General features: G+C 35.9%; 5 protein-coding genes and 1 long non-coding RNA gene across 6 annotated transcripts; 3 read left to right on the top strand and 3 right to left on the bottom strand.

Moving 5' to 3' along the window:
• LOC125591260 lies at positions 1–3368 on the bottom strand. Its single transcript, XM_048765154.1, has 14 exons — positions 2999–3368; positions 2625–2715; positions 2469–2553; positions 2296–2380; positions 2137–2206; positions 1970–2039; positions 1779–1824; positions 1428–1680; positions 1147–1352; positions 991–1065; positions 844–913; positions 644–724; positions 456–535; positions 1–313 (listed from the first exon to the last, which is right to left on the bottom strand). The coding sequence occupies exons 1-14, from the start codon at positions 3112–3114 to the stop codon at positions 235–237; spliced, it is 1407 nt and encodes a 468-aa protein (XP_048621111.1). The 5' UTR covers positions 3115–3368; the 3' UTR covers positions 1–234.
• Positions 3369–3655: 287 nt separating this feature from the next.
• Positions 3656–6391, top strand: LOC106412305 (glutathione S-transferase T3-like). Its single transcript, XM_048767019.1, has 5 exons — positions 3656–3662; positions 4422–4531; positions 4643–4714; positions 5300–6086; positions 6151–6391. The coding sequence occupies exons 1-4, from the start codon at positions 3656–3658 to the stop codon at positions 5954–5956; spliced, it is 846 nt and encodes a 281-aa protein (XP_048622976.1). The 3' UTR covers positions 5957–6086; positions 6151–6391.
• A 7666-nt stretch (positions 6392–14057) lies between these two features.
• On the top strand, positions 14058–17442 carry LOC106436775 (2-isopropylmalate synthase 1, chloroplastic-like). Its single transcript, XM_013877720.3, has 12 exons — positions 14058–14929; positions 15038–15251; positions 15339–15419; positions 15537–15629; positions 15692–15778; positions 16033–16133; positions 16253–16286; positions 16381–16455; positions 16550–16633; positions 16719–16853; positions 16934–17079; positions 17161–17442. Exons 1-12 carry the CDS (start codon positions 14223–14225, stop codon positions 17291–17293), a joined length of 1890 nt encoding a protein of 629 aa, XP_013733174.1. The 5' UTR covers positions 14058–14222; the 3' UTR covers positions 17294–17442.
• A 220-nt stretch (positions 17443–17662) lies between these two features.
• On the top strand, positions 17663–20127 carry LOC106436774 (tetraspanin-11-like). The gene is made up of 3 exons (XM_013877718.3): positions 17663–18569; positions 18641–18946; positions 19621–20127. Exons 1-3 carry the CDS (start codon positions 18063–18065, stop codon positions 20113–20115), a joined length of 1308 nt encoding a protein of 435 aa, XP_013733172.1. The 5' UTR covers positions 17663–18062; the 3' UTR covers positions 20116–20127.
• Positions 20128–20164: 37 nt separating this feature from the next.
• On the bottom strand, positions 20165–21522 carry LOC106436769 (60S ribosomal protein L6-1). The gene is made up of 4 exons (XM_048765153.1): positions 21214–21522; positions 20774–20880; positions 20509–20690; positions 20165–20414 (listed from the first exon to the last, which is right to left on the bottom strand). Exons 1-4 carry the CDS (start codon positions 21471–21473, stop codon positions 20259–20261), a joined length of 705 nt encoding a protein of 234 aa, XP_048621110.1. The 5' UTR covers positions 21474–21522; the 3' UTR covers positions 20165–20258.
• A 2434-nt stretch (positions 21523–23956) lies between these two features.
• On the bottom strand, positions 23957–25248 carry LOC106454770. Its single transcript, XR_007327220.1, has 2 exons — positions 24885–25248; positions 23957–24772 (listed from the first exon to the last, which is right to left on the bottom strand). It is a non-coding gene; the product is annotated as an uncharacterized LOC106454770 (long non-coding RNA).
• Between the last annotated feature and the right edge of the window lie 570 nt (positions 25249–25818).

The raw sequence follows: 25818 nt of genomic DNA, 5'->3' as shown, positions 1-25818 counted from the left end.
TACAAAAAGGGAGAAGCATATTATTATACAAACTTTGTATGAGGTTTGTTGTTACAAATGTATGGATGAGGTTTCTACATGAAAAGAGATGTATACAACTATATTTTTATACTTGATGCTGATCAGACAAATAAAAAGATTCAGCAAAAACACACATCAAAAGTTTAGGAATATGATTGTTTGGAGCATCAACCTCAAATCCTACTGTCTAACATTGGCCAAAGTTAGACGGAGTCATACGTCGTATACAGGTAGTCGTTCTTCAATTGCTACACGACATATTGGGCACTTTGTACACTTGTTTGAACAGATTCTGCAACAACAAAAAGAATGGTACAGAAACAACATATGATGAACATGGCAACTGAGTCAGCTATGAGATCTAATTATATCGATATGACCTCACGGGCTCCTAGTTTCTTTAATGCAAACTTGTAATATGGGTTAAGTTATACCTGCAGAGAACACGGTGTCTACATGGAAGCAATACCAAACTGATTTCTTTTTCAAAGCAAACCCTACACAGCACTTTCTCCTGGTGCAAAGACACATTAGGAACAGGATTAAGCCAACGAGGAAAGAAGAAACGACAGAGAAAATACTGAAGATACACAGGAGAGCATGGAGGAAGGAGAAAATTTACATTTTGCAGTCTTTCATATTCTTGCTGGCTGAATTTTGTGATTTCGGTTTGTTCACCAAGAGCGGCTTGAAGTCTCCACACCTAGAGGGCAACCAAATGCAAATAACACTTAGCAATATAGCAACTACAAGGCACAAGACTTGACAACCTAAAGTTCTATCATCAGGATTGAGTTGGAAAAGAAAAAGAAGCGAAGTTACCTCTTCAGCAAGATCTTCCTTGGGCATTTTCTTGACTATCTCAGGCGGATGACCACTGAAGGTATTGTAACTGCACAAGCATATTATCACCAATCTTCATCAGGCTCAACAGCAGTTTTGGTTAGAGATTATATTAAGCTAACTAACCCAGATTCTCCATCCATGTACAGTCGAGCTTGTTCCTCTCGGCTTCCTTCATCAATCGACCACCAACCTAATAGCCTAAGCAAGTAAAGAGTATTCTGTTAGTATACAATCTTGTAAATCTAATCCTATGAGAAAAAGAAGAAACGTGTTTGTCACCTGGAACCGTGGTGCAAGAACCCCAAGCAATCATGGGCTCTTGATGAAAATCTAAAATACAACCCTGGACCAGCTTCCCCTCGTAGTAAGACGACGATCTTCTCTGTTAGTTTAGATGCGGCAAAGAGAACACCGAGGCCTTGCAATAGGAATAGTGGAGAAAACAGGACTGGAATAGATATATCCTTTGCTCTTTCAGGTGTCCCCTTCAAAGTCCAAACCATCATCGCCCTTTTAGCAAATGTCAAAATGGTAAGAGAAGAGACACATATGGTGTATACCTCTAGATGCATGCAAAGGACGACTTGAAATACAATGACGGGAATTTTCAACATGTGACCGCCAATATCTTGTAGACCACAACACATTCTATCTTGGAGCCTATCCTCTTCAGGAGCAACTACGAGGCCACTGTTCCAGTCAAGATATCTAACAGCGGTAGAAGATGACCCTGTTTCTCGGGCCCGTGAGTTTCTGTGGATAACTGGGTTGGACCATTTTGTACTAACAAGGAAAGCAAAGCACTCGGCGAATCTGCAGGTTACAACATTTTCACATGTGTCACTTTCATGCTCACTTCCACCAACCACAAAAATGACCGAGTACTATAAAACAAGAAGGACAAAGCTTACCCAATATTTATAAAAAAATCCCACCAGCTGAGTGCATCTACATCGCCTGAGTATTAAAAAAAAATAAAACAAGGAGGGCTGTTAAGAAGGAAGGGAACACAATAACATTATCTATGAAGATAAGACTTCAGAAGGCAGAGAGATCAAGTAAGAAAACTATGTAGGCAAGCATTCAAGAGATGCAACATTACCAGTAAGCTTCAGGAGGATAAAGATTGTAGCAGCCAACGTGAACACCATAGAAATAGCAACCCAGAAATGCTGCAGGCAACAAGGAAAAAGCACCGAAAATGATTATTTTTTAAGTTCAGAAGCCATACAATAATTGACGTGACATACAGGAAGCAGGTGGACTTACAGGAAGTGCCTCCCATATTGCATCATCGTTTATGCTGTCTTCGTCTCCTGGCATCAATGCTCGACACATCCTGAAATAAAAGTTTGCAGTAATTAGGAGGTTCAAACTTAAATGGTTCAGTTGTTGAAGTAGAGTAGTAAACATTTGATGTTTCAATACCTCAAATTGTCTATCAGTATGGTTACTTCAAATGCCAATAACGGTAGGGATGCAATCTTCAAACTCACTGCTGGTGGCCAGCTACCTACCAGTCGAGATATAATAGGTCACAATCCAGTGACTAAGAGAGAAAAAAAAAAAGAAGCCATCATTTTAACTAAGAGGTTATTTACCATAAGAAGTCTCGAGGTATATACAGAGGAGCAGTTCGAACGCTACAAGCAACGGTGTTGCGACAACAGCATGGCATGGAGCCCACTGTAGAAAGAAAAAGTAATGATAAACATATGGTTTGCTAAAAGGGGTAAGCATATAAAAAAGGAGCGTACATGACGGTTACGAGGAGCAACGGGAGCAGGAAGGGAGAACCTTCCTCTTGCAACAACTGCATGAAAAGCCCACAGCGGCAAAAATACCGTCCTATAAACAGAAATATAACTTCTCAAGTTAAGGGGAAAAGGAACTGACTTTCAATGTCTCAAAGAAACTACTGTCTTTGAACAAACAAACAAACAAAAAAACTGAAACTTTATATTCTCTCTCGAGAGAGAGAGAGACAATCTCTCACTTCTTCGAAATTCAACGGGTAAGAAAACAAAAAGGGCCATCGAAATCGAAACTGATTCATGCACCCAATTTCAGACAATTGAGAGAGACTCGAGAGCGTGGTGGATAAGGAGATTAGAGAGGGGTAGAGACGAACCACCATGAGGAGGAGACGGTGTGATCGAGCTTAAGAACAAGCAATAGCGTGAAAGAGAAGAGTAAAGTGTGAGCCGCCAAGGCTTGTATCGACTTGAGCACTCTCCTCCAACTCATCTATTAATAATCCCTTTTATCGAACAAGAACAAACTCTGTCTTTGAATTCATCTCTCTCTCCTCCAACTCAAACAACACAAATAATCTCAAAGCTCTCTCTACTTTCGAGAAATGTTGCAGCAAATGTTATTAATGGACCCCTCTCTCTCTCTCTCTCTCTGCTTCTTCTCCTTCCTTTTCGTCTCTCTCTCTCTCTGTTCCGCGTTGTTTTTTCTTTTTTTTTATTTGCAAACAAAGCCAAATAAAAGATTTTATTTTTCCCCTTAGGATTCCTTTTTACTTTCTCTCTCTAGATTTATATTTGTTTTAGCTTTGCTTGCACGCCATATTTGAAACGCAAACGCGCTTAGCGTCATTTTCGTTAAACTATTAAATTTGATTAGACGGCTCGGATAAACAGTGAAACAAGTGCTTAATGTCATGTTAGGTATCCGCCTTATCCCTATTTTATGGATTTTTTTTTTTTTTTGACAAATCTCATGTATAACAGTTATGGATTTCTGACCACATGTATAAGCAATTTAACCTTTCTTTTATAAAATGCGAGGTTTTATTTTTATTTTTAAAGAAACGTAAATATATAACTAAAACCGAAATCCGGCGAATTCTTTAGTACTATTTTTTTTGGTGTAAAATTCTTTAGAGCAGCATTATTCGGGATTCCGAAAGGGTTTTTTTTTAACTAATTAGAGCATTTAATTAAATCAAAAACATAATAAAAAGCCAAAACCGATCCTTTATATGCGCTCTTTGTGACCGATCTTTAAGAAAAAAAAAAAGAACACGTGTCAGCATTATAACAAACTTTAGATTAAATTTTTGTTTTGTTTTATTTTTGTCTCTCTTTTCTTCTTCTCTCTCGTTTTCTCCGTCCAAAATCCTTTCTACTTCTCTCACCGATTCTCCGTCGAAATCGACGAAGGCGTTTGTGGAGGATCGAAATTGTCTCCGTCTGGAGACTTGTTTGTCGAATTGGTTTCCATTTGTGGAGGATCTGAGCCAGCGTTTGTCGATTCTTGGAAGATCAGAGTCATCCACTATCTTTTCCTTAGCGATCGTCTTCTTCCTCCTCAGTCACAACCATGAGTCGTTTTGTTTCTCATCTCGCCTCCAAAGCTAGGTGAGAACTCTCTTCCTTGGTTTTATTCACTTATTTTTTCCGATAGTGATCAACAATGAATCGATCCAGCCTTTGATATAATCTCTTTCAATTGCTCTATAACTGATTCATGGTTTAGGTTTTGATTGTTTTTGTTTGTTAATCGATTTGGTTAATGAAAGTCATACGCTTTCCATGTTGTTGTAGATTTCTCTAAAGTCAATCCATATCGAGATGTTGTAAAGAAGGAAGGTGTTGTTGTTAAGGAGGAGGATCAGTTAGACGTCGACGTCAAGGGATCCTTCTTACTGCTTGATGTCTTAAGAGATCAAGGTAATCCTTTTAAGTTGTGTCTTCATGTCTTCTTGTTTTATTTCCTATTAACTCAATTTCCAGTTTGGTCTGAATTGTTTATGTTGTCTTTGCAGGGACGTAATCTTGTGATCGAGCACAGCTGGGGTGCTCCTAAAGTCAAGAACGTGGTTGCCAGTCTTGTCAAGGTAGCTGGTGATGATACGTACACTGCACTTCTCTTCCCTTGATTCAATTGTCTTGATTTTTTCTTTATTTCTTTAGTATGGATAGTAGTTGATTGTGATGAATGCGTGTGATGAATGGTGGTTAGAGTTAGGTGGTAGTTACTGGTTAGAGTTAGCTTGCTTGAGTATTAGATTAGGACTGTTTGCTGAGTAATTAATATCGTAGATACATGTCACCTCATTTCAGTTTAACTCAACTCACATAGTTAAGGCAATTAAAGACACCTATCTATCACGTTCTTCTTCTCCTTTCATCTATTAAACACAGTGATGTAGCTCCTTCTTTCCATCTTCTAAACACATGTTCTAAACACGTTCCTTCTTCTTCTTGTATCATTTCTGCAAACACATTTCTTCTTCTTCTTTCTTTCCATGGATTCTAGTAATTTTGTTGACCTTTTGAACAGTCAACAAGATTGTTATTACAATCCTCAACCCTTTCTTCCTGATAGTTTTTCACAACTCCATGTCTCTAGTACGCAATGTACTGAGACTTCAAGCCTCGGTGAAGAGACAACTACAGAGCACAAAGAAAGGAAGAAATAGACTCCCACAGAAGATGCAGTGCTCATTAGCGCATGGCTAAACACGAGCAAGGATCCAGTTGTAAGCAATGAGCAAAAAGCAAGTTCTTTCTGCAAACGAATAGCTACTTACTTCGCAGCTAGTCCGAAGGTTGAAAGAGGTGACAAGCGAGGGGCAATCCAGTGTAAACAAAGGTGGCAAAAGATAAATGATCTTGTCTGCAAATTTGATGGATCCTATGACGCTGTAACAAGGCTTAAAACGTCTGGTCAGAATGACAATGATGTCGTAAAGGCAGCACACGAGATCTTCTACAACGATTATAAGGTGAATTTTACCCTCCAATATGTGTGGGAGGAGCTACGCTACGACCAAAAATGGTGTGAAGTTGCTACTTGTAAGATGGGTGGAACCGCTAAGAAGAGAAAGTGTGACGATGGTGTTCAATCTTCAAGCTCTCAAGCAACTACAAATCAAGGTGAGCCACGTCCTCCTGGTGTTAAGGCGTCGAAACGAGGAAGTGCTAAGCGTACCAATGAAGATCTCTCTGAGTTTCAGAGACTGTGGACAATTAAGGAGAAAGACTTGGCCTCGAAAGAGAAACTCAAGAAGATGGATCTGCTAGACACTCTCATTGCCAAAAAAAAGAGCCATTATCTGAATTTGAATAAGCTTTAAAGATGAAGCTAATTGGAGAAATGTTAGGTAATTAGAGTTCTTGTGTTGTTCTTGTATTATGTTACCTTCGGTTTGATCTCATTGGAGAAATGTTAGGTAATTAGAGTTCTTGTGTTGTTCTTGTGTTGTGTTGTGAAGATATTTATGGTATGTTTCTGTTCTTTGGTTTGAGGCGGGTCAGAGTAGCGTGGGAGCATCTGTGTGTCAGTACGTGGCTTGGGAGCATCTGTGATCTCTTGTTCTTGTGTTCTGTTGTGACACGGATTATAGTGCCTGTTATTTTATTGTGTCACGCATTCTACTGTCTGTTGTTTTCTAGTGTCAGTGTGTTCTTGTCTTATTGTGTCACGGAAATTGTGTGAAGTCATGTTGTGTCTGTTGTTGTGTCACGGATTGTCTTTAAAAGCAGATGGTGTGTAAAATAATTTGTGTGCATATCTCCTTTTCATATTATTCCTACTCTTTACAATCTCAGTCTCAAATAATAACCAAAATCTCATCACTACAACACTTTTCATTGATCTAAATCTCCAAAACAACCAGATACTATGCAAGTTTGGATGGATGTAACTTGAGTCATTTATATCTGCATCTCATCAGTACTGCACTCTTCATCCAACTTAGTCCAAGATTTTTCAGTTGCTTGCATCCCTACAAGAGGTAACTTGAACCATTTATATCCCTTTTCACATCATAATCATGCTCGAATGACTGAAAGCTATATATGTTCTTACTAGTAAATTAGATGGTGCGTATAAGATTAAGGTATAGATGAAAACAACAAACCTAATTATTTTTGTAGACTTTAAACTATTCCTTGTGTCACAAGCACTTTTTACAATTTTTTTTGTCAACTCCTTCTCCTATTTTTATAATTTCGAAGTTTCACAATTTCAAAAGTCTCATCAATCTAATGAAGAAGGCAATCAAAGTTTAACTATGTGTTTTGTTTTTATAGTTAATAATTTTATACTAAGATGAAGCGAGAAAGCAAACAATATGTTTATAGTTAATAATTTTACACTCTTGATAAAATATGTTATAGTAAATGTTTCTTGTTGCAGGTTCCACCGTATGCATGGCATCCTCTTCTCATAATAATTATGATGAGTTTGATCAATTTTTTGATCAATATTTTGATCAACGTTTTGATCAAACGTTCGAGAATCTTATCATTGCTCTTGGTGGTCAAGAAGAGGAGAGGCCGGAAAGGAAAAAACGAGTTTATATTGAAAGAAACCGTGAAGCAGGTCATCTACGTTTATGGAATGATTATTTCAGTGATACTCCAACGTATTCTGAAAATTTATTCCGATGCCGATTTAGAATGAACAAGAAATTGTTCATGCACATTGTTGATCGACTCTCCAACGAAGTTCACTTCTTTCGCCAAAAGAAAGATGGTCTTGGAAGGCTTGGGCTCTCTGCACTCCAAAAGTGTACCGCAGCTATTCGTGTCTTGGCATATGGTACTGCGGCTGATACGGTCGACGAATACCTCCGGCTCGGTGAAACTACAACTCGGGCGTGTGTGGAAAAGTTTGTGGAAGGAATAATAAATTTATTTGGCGATGAGTACCTAAGAAGACCAACACCCGCTGATCTTCAACGTCTGCTTGATATTGGTGAGCAGCGTGGATTTCCCGGGATGATAGGAAGCATCGATTGTATGCATTGGGAGTGGAAGAATTGTCTCACAGCTTGGAAAGGGCAATATTCTCGTGGTTCGGGTAAACCAACCATCGTTTTAGAGGCGGTTGCTTCATATGATCTATGGATATGACATGCATTTTTTGGACCTCAAGGTACCTTAAATGATATCAATGTTCTTGATCGCTCACCTGTTTTTGATGACATGATAAACGGTCAAGCTCCGCAAGTCACTTACTCCGTCAATGGAAGAGAGTATCACTTGGCTTACTATCTCACCGATGGTATTTACCCGAAATTGGCAACTTTTATCCAATCCATTCAAATACCACAAGGCCCGAAAGCAGTTTTATTTGCTCAACATCAAGAAGCTGCCCGAAAAGATGTTGAGCGTGCTTTTGGAGTCTTACAAGCTCGTTTTGCCATTGTTAAGAATCCGGCACTTTTTTGGGATAAAGTCAAAATCGGGAATATTATGAGAGCATGTATCATACTCCATAATATGACAGTAGAAGACGAACGAGATGGATACACTCAGTTTAATGTATCTGAGTTCCAACAAGGAGATGACCCCGGAAGTTCACATATTGATCTCACGTATTCTACAGACATGCCTTCAAATATCGCCAATATGATGGGTGTTCGACCTCGAATTCGTGATAAAAAAAATGCATCAACGCCTGAAAGCTGATTTGGTTGAACATATATGGCGTAAATTTGGACGTGATGAAGACATCAACTGAGCTCCGATGTTTTTTTTCAAATTATTCTCGTTTATTTTAGTAATCTTTGTTTTTATGTCTTTATTTTAAATCTTATGTTGAAAATGTTATCTTGTAATATGTTTTATTTAATAAATAAATTTTATCTTAAAAAAAAATTTAATTTTTTTTTAAGAACTCGTTGTTAAGAAACTACCATTGGAAGCACAAAATCGAACAGTTTCTTACCTAGATTTCTTAAGACCAGTAACTACACTTATATAATTAAATAATCATTATATTCTATGCATAAAGATGCTCTCAGTACTCAATTGGACACGATCTCTCACGCTCCTCTTTCAATTTTATTTCTTTGGCAAGTTATGACTTATCCAAATACACAGGCAAATAAACATTAACATACACTCATTGACCAATGAGAAAAACAAAAACATACCAAACGCTTGGCTTATTTAAAACTAAGTATTTTAAGTACTTTATACTTAGCAAGTCGTGATTTATCACAATCTATATGTTTATGATCATGACTTTCATGAAACAAAAGTATTGAATTCAGATATTAGACTTGTAGTCATCTATTTTTCTACATGTGTGGGTATTGGGTAAATAAATTTCACTGAACCTCACGTCACAAAAATGTAGAAGAAAATGTCAACAAAACATTTAAACCATAGGACCATAACCAATGATCTGAAAGTCGAGAATAAAGTAATACAACCCACCTTCATAATTGGAAATTAACAATAGATAACGGTATAGCGTTGACAGTCCTTGAAAATTACTACTATTAAAATGGTTGCAATCATACCCAACCCAAGAAAATAAGAAAGCAAAACAAAGAAAACCCAAATTATTTTGGGAGAGGTAAAGCCTAATCCGAATATTGCCTTGGGCTTATTGCTCTGATTTATACTTATCGTTTATTCAACTGTGTTAGGAAAAATATTAGGAAACCATATCGTCCGGGACCACCATATGCGGGCCCAACTGCACCATTGACCAAAGTGTCGAAGATGATGAGATTTGGTACATGTTGGCTTAGGACCATACAATCAACAAACTCCACAGCTTAGAAGACTCTACCCTCGAGGGATAAGACACTGAAGAGTGTGTTAAATGTTTCGCTGTCAGGCTTATACCCAAGTTTCAAAATCTTTCCAAAAACAGCAAAAGCAGAAGAGATTTTCCGACGGCGGCAGAGGGAATTGATCATGATATTGAGAGTGTCGAGATCATAAGCAATCCCTTGAAGTTCCATTCGCTTGCAGAGACCTAACACGTGAAAATGATGTCTTGATTTGGCAACTAAACCTAACAACACTCTGTTGAAATCTATGACCGCAGGAAGAGGACGAGACCGAAGCATGGTTTGAAACAGATCAATAGCATCCTCTTTCTTTATATCAACGAGACGACCACTTCTCAATCTCTCTCTCTATAACAGAGATTTCTAGCGTTCGCAGAGATACAAGAACTCGTATGGGGTGGGGAATGTAGCAGTATTCGATGAAGAAGAATCCATCTTTACGATGAAGAAGAATCCATCTTCGTAGCATCGTCCTCTTCTTCTTCAGATGAATCCTTCCTTTTCTTAGGGCTTTCTTTCTCTGTGCTTTTGGAGGAGAGTGACAATAGAAAACCGGGTTTGATAATCATATATCTAAACCATCAAAATTTAGTTTTTTAACAAGTACAAAACCCGGTTCGATAATTATATATCCAATTCCGGTTAGCCGGCTAATCATCTATCTAAAAACCCTGTTAGATTTTTTTCTAAGGAAAATACAAAACCAGTTCAAGTGAATTTTAATTTTGGCTACATCTAAACTATTAAAACAGGTTTACATTTTGTACTTCTCCCTTATTTTTCCTCAATAATTACCGCAGGATGCGACTAACATTAAACTCACCGTTTTATGTTTTACTAAACCGAGAAATACGTTCTGAGAACAAACCGAGCAACCCGTTTCCTTAATTATTAAACCAGAAAATTATCAAACTCATTACTAAACCATATTCTACCACTTTCATACATATCGTTCAATATATTACCTTAAACAAAGATGTTGTGTCTTACTATTAAACCATCAATTACAAACAATTACTAAATATCTACATCACAAAACAATCAAAATACAATTGCTGGTTACCTTCATACCGTCGAATTGAATTGTCATACTCCCTTACTTCCTGAGTTCAGCGCATCAGATTAGTAGTTTTGGTCTGCAAAATCAAAACCATTATATTAGATAGATACGAATATATGTCATACGAAGAAATCATAGTTTATATCAATACTACTATAAATCATTTAATTCCACAACGATACTAACTTACACAATACGATTTTTGGTATATAAAATTTTTAATTGAAAATCAAAAGTAATCATTTATTATTTTCCAAAACAATTTACCGTATAAAATATATTCATATATTTAAGCAACTATCAACCAATTCGATATCATTAAACTACCACAAAATCCTTTTTCTTCCAAATCTTGCAGATCACGTAAACAATCTTACATTTAAAAACATGTATTCCATAAGCAACTACCAAACGGATCAAAATTGGAATAAAATCGTAGAGTATATTCGCTATTTAATACAAAAATATATCAACTAACAAAATCTTAGCACGTAATATGCGGTTGTTACTACCCTTTACTAACTAGCTATATATACATCTTCCCCATAGCTTCAACATCGTTTCATTCTAAGAAAATCCTCCAAAAATGCCTTAGACAGTTTCAGGCAAACCTCAGAAAAAACTATGAATGTAGTTTTCAAAGAAGTTTTCAACAACCTTTAAAGTATTTTCTTTTTTATAGTTTTGATGACTTAGACAGTTTAAGAATTTTTATGTGTTATTTTAAAACATAAATCTTGCGTTCTTTGATAGAATTTATGTTCTTTGCAGATTTCAGTCAGTCAGATGTTCTCTACGGTGGAAGAATGGTAGTTGTGTCACAAAGTTTTTTATTAGTTATGCAAACAACATTTGTTCTTTTTTCCAAAAAAAAATCATTTCAATAACAACAGAGTTCTTTCTTTTTCGAGATGGATATGCATTCTATTTTTTCATCTAAAACCACATCGAAATAAACTTGGTGTTATATAAGACTACCAGCGAAATATATTCAAGCAAGTTAAAAAAAAAAAACTTAACTTAAACCGGGGTGCTCTAATCTAAGCTTCTTATTCTACACAGTCTTACTTTTCTTTCACCTTTGGAATTAGTTACAATAGAGAAGTGATTACTAACCGTGTAATAAATTTGTTGTCATGTCATGGTTGTATATATATGTGATCCCATATCACAAACAATACATTTGAAAATGTTATTACTTTATTAATTAAACTCTCTATTTTTTTCATTGTCTTTTTCAGTTGCATTTATGAAATATCCTAAAACGAATAAAACTGCCTAATTTATTACTTGTCTTTTCAGTTACATTAATGAAATATGATTAAATGAATTTAAACTTCCTATTTTATTGTTTGTCTTTTTCAGTTACCTTAATGAAATATCCGTAAATAAATTTTTGACATAATTTGAGTTTTTGTTTACATCAAAACTTATCATATTTTAGGATAATTTTAATTTAAAATGTAAATTTCATATTTTTCAAACAAATTCTAAAAATATTTTTTAAATATTTTGTTATAATTTTTTAAAAAAATATTGAGTTGCATTTCAAATAAAAAGGTAAAGATATTAAAAATATTCTAATTAAAATATGTAAAATTTAATATAGTTTTAAGGAAATGGTCAAAAAAAAATTACACATAAAAAAATCATATTTTTGTTAACTGGGCGGATCATTATTTATATGATATCGCAAACGAAAGAAAAATTTATGTTTTTACAATTATCTAATTAACTACGTACACTCATTTTTTATATTTTTTATATGATATCACACATTCGTAAAAAAATAGATAGTTTAAGATGCAAAAAAAATATTTACTTAATGAATATAATATGAATGAATTTTACAAATACATCATTTAATAAAATAAATTATTAAAAACTGAAAATTTATATCCGCGCTGTGGATCAGGATCAGGATCTAGTTATATCTAAAAGCACCAGTATTGTTTTACCTTTGGAGGACCCTTAAGTTCCTTCGATTAAATGTTATGTGGGTCACGAATAAGGAAAGCTGTTTCTTCTAGACTTCCTCACGATCCATTGCTACCATTTGTCTACGCATGAGCAGTGGAAATGGTGCCCACAAGGAATTTCGCTTAGAGATTATTGGAGGGTTCTTAAAGTTAAGGTGAGGTTCTTACCGGAATATAAGAACTTGACTCTTAACTTTTAACTAAAAAAACTAAGAACCGGTTCTTAAATAAGAGTTTTAAGAGACGGTTCTTAGTTTTTTTAGTTAAAAATTAAGAGACGAGTTTTTATATTTCGCTAAAAACCCCACTCTAAAAACTTCCCAATAATCGTGATGCTTAGTTCTGTTCCGTCTTAATGATCAATTAGTTTTGACAAATCACAAATCTCATGTATAACAATTCTGCATTTTTGACCACATGTATAAGCAATTTAACCTTTTTTTTTATAAAGTGTGATATTTTTATTTTTATTTTTAAAGAAACGTAAATATATAACTAAAAACTAAATCAGGTGAATTCTTTAGTATTTAATTGGACACGATCTCTCACGCTCCTCTTTCAATTTTATTTCTTTGGCAAGTTATGACTTATCCAAATACACAGGCAAAATAAACATAATATACACTCATTGACCAATGAGAAAAACAAAAACATACCAAACACTTGGCTTATTTAAAACTAAGTATTTTAAGTACTTTATACTTAGCAAGTCGTGACTTATCACAATCTATATGTTTATGATCATGACTTTCATGAAACAAAAGTATTGAATTAAGATATTAGACTTGTAGCCATCTATTTTTCTAAATGTGTGGGTAAATAAATTTCACTGAACCTCACGTCACAAAAATGTAGAAGAAAATGTCAACAAAACATTTAAACCATAGGACCATAACCAATGATCTGAAAGTCGAGAATAAAGTAATACAACCCACCTTCATAATTGGAAATTAACAATAGATAACGGTATAGCGTTGACAGTCCTTGAAAATTGCTACTATTAAAATGGTTGCAATCATACCACAACCCAAGTGTTCACCAAAAGCCCAAATAATTTTGGGGGAGCTAAAGCCTAATCCAAATATTGCCTTGGGCTAATTGCTCTGATTTTATACTTTCGTTATTCAACTGTGTTAGGAAAAAGATTAGGAAAACATATGCATCTGGGACCATACGCGGGCCTAACTATTACAGTATAGATTTGTGCAGATGGGTTTGTAGCTAAGTAGGGTACACGGTGTACCGTACACCACCTCATGTATCATCATTCCAAGATAAACTTTTTTGAGGATATATCAGTAAAATTCCGGATCTAAAGATGAAATACTTGATCAGTCAATGTCCGCTTCACAATGTTGACCAACAATGTGACATGTTAAGTTCATTTAAAATTATGTTTTAACAACTTTCCATCTCCATGTCTTTTTCTTCTTCAATGCTTATTGGTGAATCTCATGGTTCTACGTCCTTTCTAAACTGTTCAATCGACTCATCGTCCTTATCGTTGCCGGCAAATCGGTAAACCTTTTACCTTTATATTGTAACGACGCCGTTTAAACTTTAAAGTATAAAAAAGTTGTCGTACTCATTTTTTAAGTGGAGAATATTCAAGTGGGACCAAAAAAAAAGATTTGTTTTTGTCAAAGTAAAGAGAAGAGTGACACGAACGAACAGATAGAGCTGAACCAAGTAGCTGCCGCCGCCACGTTCAAACCTTCATCTCTCTCTCTCTCTCTTTAGGTTTACCATTCTTCTCACATCGTCTCCAATGGCGTCTTCCCTTCTCAGAAACCCTACACTCTCATCATCACCTTCTCTCCCCACCTTCTCCTCAACAATCACCACCACCACACCTCTCTCGTTCCGCTTCCCACCATCCCCCCACCACCACCACCACCGCCGCTCCTCCTCCGCCTCCCTCCGCCTCTCCTGCTCCATCTCAGATCCACCACCCCCTCTCCCCCCTCACCCCCTCCGCCGCCGCCGCCCGGACTACATCCCCAACCGCATTTCCGACCCCAACTACGTCCGCATCTTCGACACCACCCTCCGCGACGGCGAGCAGTCCCCCGGCGCCACGCTCACCTCCAAGGAGAAGCTCGACATCGCGCGCCAGCTCGCGAAGCTCGGCGTCGACATCATCGAGGCCGGGTTCCCCGCCGCGTCCAAAGACGACTTCGAGGCGGTCAAGACCATTTCCGAAACCGTCGGAAACGCGGTCGACGAGAACGGTTACGTCCCCGTCATCTGCGGTCTCTCGAGGTGTAACAAGAAAGATATCCAGACGGCTTGGGAGGCTGTGAGATACGCCAAACGGCCTAGGATCCATACGTTCATCGCCACGAGTGATATTCACTTGGAGTATAAGCTCAAGAAGAGTAAACAAGAAGTCATCGAGATCGCGAGGAGCATGGTTAGGTTCGCTAGGAGCTTGGGGTGTGATGACGTGGAGTTTAGTCCTGAAGATGCAGGAAGGTGGGGTTTAATAATCTTTTATTTATTTAATTATAGTTAGTTCTAATCTTGATTAACAAGCTTTCACTTTCTCCGTAACTGTATATATTTATTTTAATTGTTGAATAGATCGGAGAGAGAGTTTTTGTATGAGATTCTTGGAGAAGTGATAAAAGCTGGAGCGACGACGCTTAATATTCCTGATACTGTTGGTATCACTTTGCCTAGTGAGTTTGGTCAGTTGATTGCTGATTTAAAGGCTAATACTCCTGGGATCGAGAACGTTGTCATCTCGACGCATTGTCAGAATGATCTTGGACTCTCTACCGCCAACACTTTATCTGTATGTCTTTTTTTTTTCTTATATGTATGGTTGTGTGTAGGTATGTAATGCTAATGTGGTGGTAAACCTTTTTTTTTTTGGGTTCAGGGAGCACATGCTGGTGCGAGGCAGGTAGAAGTGACCATCAATGGAATTGGTGAAAGAGCTGGAAACGCTTCACTGGAAGAGGTCAGAGTTTCTTTAATTTGATAAAAAAAAAAGAGCATTTAGAGTTTCAGTTTATGTTCTGCTTGTGCTGCAATTGGATGCTTAATCTAGACCTGATGCTTTTTCGTATTAATGTAGGTTGTGATGGCCATAAAATGCCGTGGAGATCATGTGTTAGGAGGTCTGTTTACTGGCATTGATACTCGGCACATTGTTATGACAAGCAAGATGGTAACGATTCTGAACTTCATTTTTTACATTTGTGAAAACATATATTAATTTTGATTTATCAGGTGGAAGATTACACTGGAATGCAAACGCAGCCCCATAAGGCTATTGTAGGAGCGAATGCTTTTGCTCATGAAAGTGGTATTCATCAGGTCAGTTGAAATAAATCATCTTTTGTAAGATGTATTTTCGATTATTTCTTTGACGAGATTACTCTTTATGAAAAAACATCAAAGGTTGTTCTCATAATCTGTTTTATTTATCCTTTTCGCAAAGTATAGTTTTTCTTGTAGGTTGTATCTTTTTACTCAGTGTGCATTTGCGTCCCATCCCTTGACATCAATTGCCTGATTCTATGTCTCTTTCAGCTTCATGATTGTATAATGATTGTTAATGCTTCTCATAGGATGGAATGCTGAAACACAAGGGTACATATGAAATTATATGCCCTGAAGAAATTGGACTTGAGCGATCAAATGATGCTGGCATTGTCTTAGGGAAGCTTAGGTATGAAAGTTTTTCCCTGTTTTGCTTGTAAAGCAGTGCAACCTGCCATGCGTACGTATGTGTTTGAAACCCTGAACTTCTGGTTTCTACTTTTGATTGGATATAATAAATTTATGCAGTGGGCGTCATGCGTTGAAAGACCGTTTGACTGAGGTACACATCATTCTCACCCATACACATGCTCTCGCTGTTGCCATCTTTGTGGGAGGGAGACACTAATGTCTTCTCACATTTTCTACTTTTCCAGCTTGGTTATGTATTGGATGATGAACAGCTAAGCACCATTTTCTGGCGCTTCAAATCCGTGGCTGAGCAGAAAAAGGTAACTGGCCCTGTTATTGTATTATTTTTATTCAAATGTTCAGCTTGTGTTTTCAAGGTCCAGCTGATCGTTTTATGTTCCCTTGTTGACCCAGAGAGTTACTGATGCGGATATAATAGCTTTGGTATCTGACGAGGTGTTCCAGCCAGAAGCTGTATGGAAACTCCTGGACATTCAGGTGAAACTGAGATCAATATGGTTTTTATTTACCTCTGTTGTTTTTTTGTTCATTGTCTCATTTTGGACGAGAAAGTGGAATGCAGATAACTTGTGGAACTCTGGGGCTTTCAACAGCAACGGTGAAACTTGCTGATGCTGATGGCAAAGAGCATTGCGCTTGTTCAATGGGAACTGGCCCTGTTGATTCAGCTTATAAGGCAGTTGACCTTATCGTCAAGGTACTTTTCATACTCCCTCACATACATATAACTTCTCCCGTAGATACTCAAATATTTAAAACTTTGTTACCTCTTTGTAGGAACCGGCGACTCTGCTTGAGTACTCAATGAATGCAGTAACAGAAGGCATTGATGCCATAGCAACTACACGAGTTCTTGTCCGTGGAAACAACACTTACACATCTACAAACGCAATAACTGGCGAAGAAGTTTTAAGGACCTTTAGGTAAAGAGAATCTTTTTTTCCCTTGTTCATTTAAAAAAAAAAAAATCTTTATAACATGGAACGAGCTTATGTCTTTGGCAGTGGAACCGGAGCGGGAATGGACATTGTGGTGTCAAGCGTCAAGGCTTATGTAGGAGCTCTTAACAAAATGCTCGATTTCAAAGAGAAGTCTCCGAAAAAAGTTCCTTCTCGAAACATCAAAGTCACTGCCTGAATGAAAAATCTTTGTGTGAAAGACCAAAGTTAGTTTTCTTTCAAGGTATATAGTGTTTGGTAATAACTGGAGTTCCAAGTTTGCATGTCGTTTATTTCAAAGATTCTTGTCAAAAGAGTTTGTCTTCTATAAATCTATGTTTAGATTAATCATGCTCTTGACTTTAGCAAAAGGAATAACTAGTAACACATATTTGATTAATAATGGATATATAACTTGAAGAAACATAATTTGGGATCTGACATGTTTGCTCAAAAAACAGTTTCACACCAAAATTAGAAATCATATCAGATCCACTGATTTTATACACCAGTTTTTATTTTTATAATTTAATTTATTTTTACTTGTCCTAAACAAAACGGCTTAACGACATTTGAGTCGATAAATCCTTATAAACTTCATATTTTAAACTTTTGAGTGACCTCTGAATTGTGGGTGTATGATGTGGCAATTAGACAAAGTCAAAATCTGATTTAACTACTCTATCTAAACTAAAGGATCTTCTTAACCCCACATGTTCTCTAACTATAGTGGCATAAATAAGTAATTATACACTGAGCAAGTGACTAATAATATCCACTAATATCCCCCACTACCTAAGAAACAACCGTTCCCTCTTGTCCCAATAACCACGACGCCACACTCACTAAAACGTTACAAAATAAAACTCATCAAACTCGAATATCAAACCTCTCTTTGTCTCTCTCTCTATTTAACATCCGATTTGCTTATTTGATATCAGAGCGAGAAAAGAAAAAGAGATCACGAAATGTTTCGAGTAAGCAACTTCGTTGTGGGTCTAGCCAACACGTTAATAATGTTAGTGGGCGTGTCAGCCATTGGTTATTCGATATACATGTTCGTTCACCAAGACGTGACCAATTGTGAAACAGCGATTCGGGCACCACTTCTCACAACCGGTGTCGTCCTCTTCGTGGTGTCGTTACTAGGAGTGATAGGTTCTTGCTTCAAGGAGAATCTCGCCATGGTCTTGTACTTGATCATACTCATTGCGGGCATTGTTGCATTAATTGGCTTCTCGATCTTTCTCTTCTTCGTGACGAACAAAGGAGCCGGTCGTGTGATCTCTGGTCGAGGGTATAGAGAGTACCAGACGGTTGATTTCTCGACATGGCTTAACAGTTTCGTCGGTGGGAAGAGATGGGTTGGTGTAATGTCTTGTTTGGCTGAAGCTAGCGTTTGTGATGATTTGAGTGATGGTCCTGTCAGTCAGATCGCTGATGAGTTTTATCACAAAAACTTGTCTCCACTCCAGGTAAAACATTAACGTAGATGTTTTGTATCCGTATTTATTACATAATCTAATCTTTACGTTGTGTTGCGTAGTCTGGTTGTTGTAAGCCACCGTCAGATTGCAACTTTGAGTTTAAAAACGCGACGTTTTGGATACCACCAGCGAAAAACGAAACGGTTGTTGCGGCCAACAACGGCGACTGCGGTGCATGGAGTAACGTGCAAACAGAGTTATGTTTTAACTGCAACGCATGCAAAGCTGGAGTGTTGGCGAATATTAGAGAGAAGTGGAGGAACCTTTTGATTTTCAACGTTTGTCTCATCGTCCTACTCATCACCGTCTATTCATGCGGTTGTTGTGCTCATCGTAACAATCGTATGGCTAGGAAAAGTGGTTTTGTATGATCCACTCACTTATATTTTTATTTGTGCTTTTGCTTGTTTTAGTTAATTATCTTTTGGTTTCTTAAGAACATTGTCATGTTTGTTTTCGACCAATCATCATGAATTTATTACTTTTCACTTATGTTTCGTATATTAATCCTTTATTTTGTAAGTATCCAAAAATTTACTACTTGAATTTCCCTTCCTATATTTTCATGTGGCTTTCTTTCTTGCTTTTTTTCATTATTTTGTTTGTTTTTAGTTAATTACTACCTCTATAAAGATAGTTTTTTTAGTGTTTGAACACATATTATAGAACACATTAGAACACTATTATAAATGTATTTTTTTTCATTAGTTATCAATGTTTAATAATTCTTACCAATAGTAATTCAATAAAATCAATTAATTTTTCGTGTTTTTACAATTTTATTATATTAAAATAATTTTTTTTTTCTAAAACATCTATCTTAACCCTATATCTACTTTATTTTGTAAATATCCGAACTTTTATGACTAGAAGTTGTTTCCTATTTTTAACCCTAACAATTAACAAACCCCCACAAAGAAAACATGAGAGGATTACAAAATACAAACAAGAAAAAATTCGGAATTTCAACTCAAAATTCACCATTAAAAATAATCTCTTCTCGTTAACCAAATGCTTAATCTTTCATCTATGTTTTGAGGTTTGTGCTTCCATAGAAAAAACAATGGAGGATCAGCTAAGACAATTAAAAGACATATTCGACCGGTTCGACATGGACGCAGATGGAAGCTTAACCATCTTAGAGCTCGCGGCCCTGCTCCGGTCCCTCGGTCTCAAACCATCAGGAGACCAAATCCATGTTTTGTTAGCAAGCATGGACGCAAACGGCAACGGTTTTGTCGAGTTTGACGAGCTCGTAGGCAATCTCCCCGACCTGAACGAAGAGATCGGTAACAATACCGAACATCTACTCGACATTTTCAACTCGTTTGATAGAGATGGTAATGGATTCATCAGCGCGGCGGAATTGGCAGGAGCCATGGCCAAGATGGGGCAACCGTTGACGTATAAAGAACTAACGGAGATGATCAAAGAAGCTGACACAAACGGTGATGGTGTTATAAGCTTTGGTGAATTTGCCTCTATAATGGCAAAATCCGCTGTTGATTATTTTGGTTTAAAAATTAATTCATGATTATTCAATTTTTTTTTGTTTCATTTTCTTAGAATTGATGATTGATATATAAAAGAGAAATAACGTTTTTATAAGATTCAAAGATGACAAAATCTCAGGGGGCAAACAAGATTTTTTTGAAACAAAAAACGATATGATGAAATCTAGAAAACAAGCTCATGGGGTTTCATTCCTTGAGACAATGAGAACCTGGCGCCGAGGTAAGTCTTGAGCTCTGGCACTGACTCAATGGCTTTGATCAGAGCTGCGTCCACAGTTTTCTGGTCTTCTTTTTTCTCCTGTGGGATCTCTTTCTTCACCTGCAGATACACATCGTTGATTTTAAGGTTAGAGCAAGTTAAGCTAATCAAATTCATAAAGATGAATATTTGATCAAGATGTGATGTTATATACCTCTTTCTCTGCTTCAAAGAACTCGCCTTCTCCTTTCTTGTTCTTCTTCTCAGCAACCTTCCCGAAGTACTTGTCATCGAACTTCTCAACGTTGACTCCAGAAATGTCAACCTTTGTGGAGGTTCCGATCACATAGGACTGGTTAACACGTCTCAGTGGAACACCATTGATCTTGAATGGTCCTGGAAACAGAACATATGGGATAAAGTTTACATAACAGAACATGACCATAACACTACAAGCGCAGAGATTAAAAAGAACTCACCAGTCACCAAGAGCAGACCAGAAGAAAGTTGCTTGAGGAAGACAACTCTCTTTCCCTTGAATCTACCAGCAAGAATGATCAACACAGTTCCTGAAGTAATGCTTGATCTGCAATAACAAATAGAATAAAGTCTCAAACTTTGCAATCACAATCACACCTACATTTCAACAAATAACTGACTCAAACCATATCTCACATTCCCGACAAATCTATTCTAAACTCGCAACCTGTCGGAACCAACCAAGCAGATGCATTTAGCTTGAAATTAATAAAAAAAAACACCAATTGAAGAAGATAGACTACATTTCAACACAACACTAGATACAACTGATTCAAACCATATCTCATATTCCCGACAAATCTATTCTAAACTCGTAATTTGTCGGAACCAACAAAGCTTGAAATTAACTAAAACGACAATCGAAGAAGATGGGATTTACTTGAGCTTGGTAGGCTTAGGCTTGCGTCTGTTTGCGAGGGGCTTCTTAACGTCTTCAGCCGGATAAAACTTGGCGGGCTTCTCAACGGGAGCATCGACCTTGGACTTAGCGTCGTGTCGGGGGAAAACGCCGCCATTTTTGGCCTTGATTGCCCACAAGCCTCTCTTGTGGTACATTTGGGAACGAGAGTATTTGCCAACGCCCCTTATGAGATCAGGGTTTCGGCTAACTTTCGGGGTCCTTTGCTTCGCCGCCGGCATCTTGTCTGTTTGTTCTTTCTCTCAGTGGCGGAAGTAGACCCTTGATGGGAGTTAGCTGCTCTTTAAATATGAGGACGACAAGCAGCAAGTTAAACCTAGTGGACCTAATATTTGTTAAGAAATGTGATAGGCCTTTTATGGCCCATAACAGTTAAGTGGAAAACGTATCTTAACAATCATAACCGAGGTGAGGTACACGAGTATTTAGTTTGTGTAACGAATATGTTTTGCCTCCCATAATCACCGAGGTACATGAGTATTTAGTACACTAGCGTTGCTCCGCCCTGTAATTTACTTGTGATCTAGCTTATCATTTTTTTTACGATTTTGTGGTTTGTGATTTAGATTTGCAAAATGCGTATGATAAGGATTTTTATCTTTTAAAACGTTTTGGTGAAGAAGAATTATATATGATAAGATATATTTTGCTTGTTTAGAGTAGTTGTTTTTGTTGTCCAAAAAATTAACTTTATGATACTATATATTAGTTAAATTTTATCTACTTAATTAAATGATTTGATATATAATGTGTGTTGTATTTGATGATAGTATATAAATATCTTTTATCTGTAATTCAATTAAAATATCAGAATATTGAAATTTATTTTTAAAAAATGAAAGATGAATTTATTTTTTAAATAATTTGTTTATTTTTATATAAAAGTTATATATATAATAGTTATGTAATTATTATTTTGTTGAATTAAGTTATATTTTACATATGTCCAATTCAGGACCAGTAAAAATTATTAATTATTGTGTCTATTCATTTGTCGAGTATTAATTTATAGACTTTCTAAAACAATATATATATATATATATTTTTATTATTTATTTATTCATTATTTTGTGTCGATATAATGAATATCCACTTATTGGTTAAATACTTTTATTACCAAACATTATCGACTAAAACAAGAATTTCATTGATTATACAATTTGTTAAGAAAATACATTTCAAACCGAAGCAAACATATAATGGACTATGAACCAAAACCAAATTGTTGTGTGTTAAGAGCATTTCAAAAGCAATTTCAAAACTTCAAATATGAATTTTACATTTTCTAAATGCAACTTCAAAACTTCATATTTGAAGATTTAATGTACAAAACTTCATATTCGAAGTTCTTTATTTTTAAGTCCTTGCAATTATCTGTTTTTAAAATAATATTGTTAAATTTTATTGTTATCACTTTAGTCCTTATAATTTTATTATTTTATACAATTTTTGAACTTTTAGTTTTTATAATGATCTGGTCAACTTTTATCTTTATAATTTTATAATCTTATGCAATATTATATAATTTCATATATCTTTTCAACTTCTATAATTATCATTTTAGTCCTTATTTAAAGATTTAATTATTGTTCTTATTTCTTTTTGTAATTTTGTATTAGAATGTAATATTTTACTGATTATATTAATTATAAATTTTTTTATATATTGTACCGTAATATAAAATTATTTTGATTTTTATTAACTTTTATCAACAATAAATACTAAAGTGTAAAATATAAAACTTAAATGTATTGTGATTTTATTAACTTTCATCAACAATAAAGACTAAATGTAAAACATAAAACATTTACAGTTAGATTTGAAGTTCTTCTTTTGGAAAGACACAACTTCCAACTTCAAATTTGAAGTTTTGTCAATTTCAAAACTCAAAAGCTGGTTAAGTTTGGTATTGATCTCAAGGCTATGTGTGAAAGAAATTCTGTTAAAATGAATTAAACCCAAAATGTATTTATTAAAGATTCAACCACAAACTTCTGAATACTTTAAAGATACTAAAATCTGAATTCATTTTAGCATATGAATGGAGCAATGCTATTGGTGCAATACAGCCCAAGTTGTGGAGCATAACATTTATACTCAAGAAGCTACCTCACACCTAAAACCAGTTATTTGTTTGTGATGTTCTTACCTTTTTTCTCAGATAGTATGATATGTGCCTGCTGAATGCTCCATAGGCTTCTTCCTTGGTGCTTACTCTAAAGTTTGATCAGTCTGACATCCACTAAGCTATACCCTTTTCTTTCTTTCTCACAACTTGTTTCCTAAACCCTTGGCCTTTACTCTCCTACAGATTCATTATCTATCCTTCAGTTTTGGTGATGCATCTTCTAAAAAAATGCACGTAAAAGAGTCGTTCGGATATTCCCAACTTTATATCATCCTTCCTTGTTTCTTGCGTTAGCATATTGATTATGCTCAGCAGAGACAGAGATCTGATTGCGACATAGACAAAACAACCTTGGCTTCCAGACATAAGCTTTCTATTTTTTATGAAGTTTGATGGCAAGCCCATCAACACACACGAAGGCTAGCATAGATGACGTTAGGCGGGATAATGGAGACTGCAGAGTTACTTTTGCAAACTCTTATTCAAGTTTTCAGTTATACATAGGATGGTACAATGTATTAGGGATTTGCAGAAAGCGATCTAAGCAGAATCTCTGGTTTGAGCATATCATTGGTGAGGGTATATAACAATTCTATTATCTATGACACTGATCATCCACTTGTGACACGTTGAAACATTGATAGATAAATAGAAAGTAGAAACAAAGCTGTTTGGAAACATGAACTCCTAAACAATGCTTATTATAATTTTTTTTTTTTTAGAGTAAGCTGACACTTTCACTGAAGCCTTTAATAATGGTGAAATCCTTCCATAGACACTCACCAGTCACTGCATTATAAGAAATAGAAGAACTATGAATCACCAAGATTATGCACGCTATGCGTATCTAACAAATCAATCCAAAAAAAACAAAACTCATCCAAAATCCTCACAGAGACACTCACCAGTCACTTGTTACGGGTGTTGCATACCTGATAATCAGAAAATGATCTATATAGTAGTTGTTAATTTTTATTACGTTTTGACTCTATCCAGATTAGATTTGGAGTTATAAGGTACTGAGCTCGTAGTATTAGTTCACCGGAGACGTTTCCGTTTTGCTGCTGCTCATTAGCAATCACCGAGAAGCTAACTGCACGATCCAAGATGGCTGAGTTAGAAGGGAAAATCAATGTCCAGTAAGAGTGAAGCGGCAGTGGAGAGATGTCTAAATGGTCGGCCGCCGCTTGAGAAGACAACGAATCACTGAAACAGAGAAGCTCCACTTCTTGTGTAGGAGGAATCTTAATCAACGACGTGAAACCACCGGCATTCTCGTGAGTTAGCTTTGTTAGTTGCCGTCTCCACCACCGATATGAGGCGATTCAAGCCATGTTGCTTACAGGAACAGCCCAACTCCGCCGGATCTAGATCCGAATGCTCCAGTAAGATCTATCAACATAACAATTCCGAACAACGCGAGAAACTTAAAATCTCGGAAGAACTCTGAAATTTAAAAAAGCTTTTGGAAGCGTGAGAATGATTCTCAAGGGATAGGTCTGACTTTTTTTTATTGGTGGATCTCCACAGCTTGGAAGAGGGATAAGACTCATTGAATGACCGATCGTGGTTGCAATGTATTGACTAGTTAAGATCTCCTTAACGACATTGAAACAATGGATTAATGGAACATGTGACGCATGCTAGGAGATGAATCGAGAACGAAAGGACACCAAAGGAACCGACGCAGACGCAACCATGGGTAACGAAGACGCGTCTTTCTCAGAAGCTCGTAACCTCCATCGATGGTCGATCTAAGCAGATTTCGCAGCATGCTATGAATCCTAGAAATCAGTTGCGGCTACACGGTTTGAGGGTGACGATGCCTAACGGGCCAACCTTCTAAACGTACCAAACCCAAATACAAATCTTTCTTACGTTTGAGCTCATCTGAAAACTACTTTATACCTTTGATAAAAAAAACGAAAAAGCATTATACAGTAAAAACTCTATAAATTAATAATGTTGGGACTTTAAAATTTTATTAATTTATAGAGATATTAATTTACAAAAGTTTCATTTTTAGATTATTTTCTATTTTTAAATATTTTTATTTATAAAATAAGAAAATATTTGATTTTACCTATATAAATTATTTAAATTTTAGAAATTTGACTTTTATAGTGTTTTATTATCTTATTTGGTCTATATTTTTATGCTTCATAGAATTGTTATTTGGTTTTCAATATAATTTCACTAGATATTATCAAAATATATTGAAATATTAAGAAAAATCGAGGTATTTTCATTGTCAATATAAAAACAACAATATAATGTTTAGTTTGTACTTTTATAAAAACAATATATAGATAGATTATTAATTTATGATTTTAATGAGATTATATATTTACATGGGAGTTTTAAAAATATTATTATCTTATTATTTTATCGATTTGTGTCATATTTTACACCGGTCCAAGTTGGGACCGGTGAAATTT

The sequence above is a fragment of the Brassica napus genome, chromosome C8 (genome assembly GCF_020379485.1).
Source record: "Brassica napus cultivar Da-Ae chromosome C8, Da-Ae, whole genome shotgun sequence".
NCBI classification, from domain to species: domain Eukaryota; kingdom Viridiplantae; phylum Streptophyta; class Magnoliopsida; order Brassicales; family Brassicaceae; genus Brassica; species Brassica napus.
The sequence above is the reverse complement of the archived record's forward strand: the minus strand, read 5'-3'. Positions and strand labels throughout refer to the sequence as shown.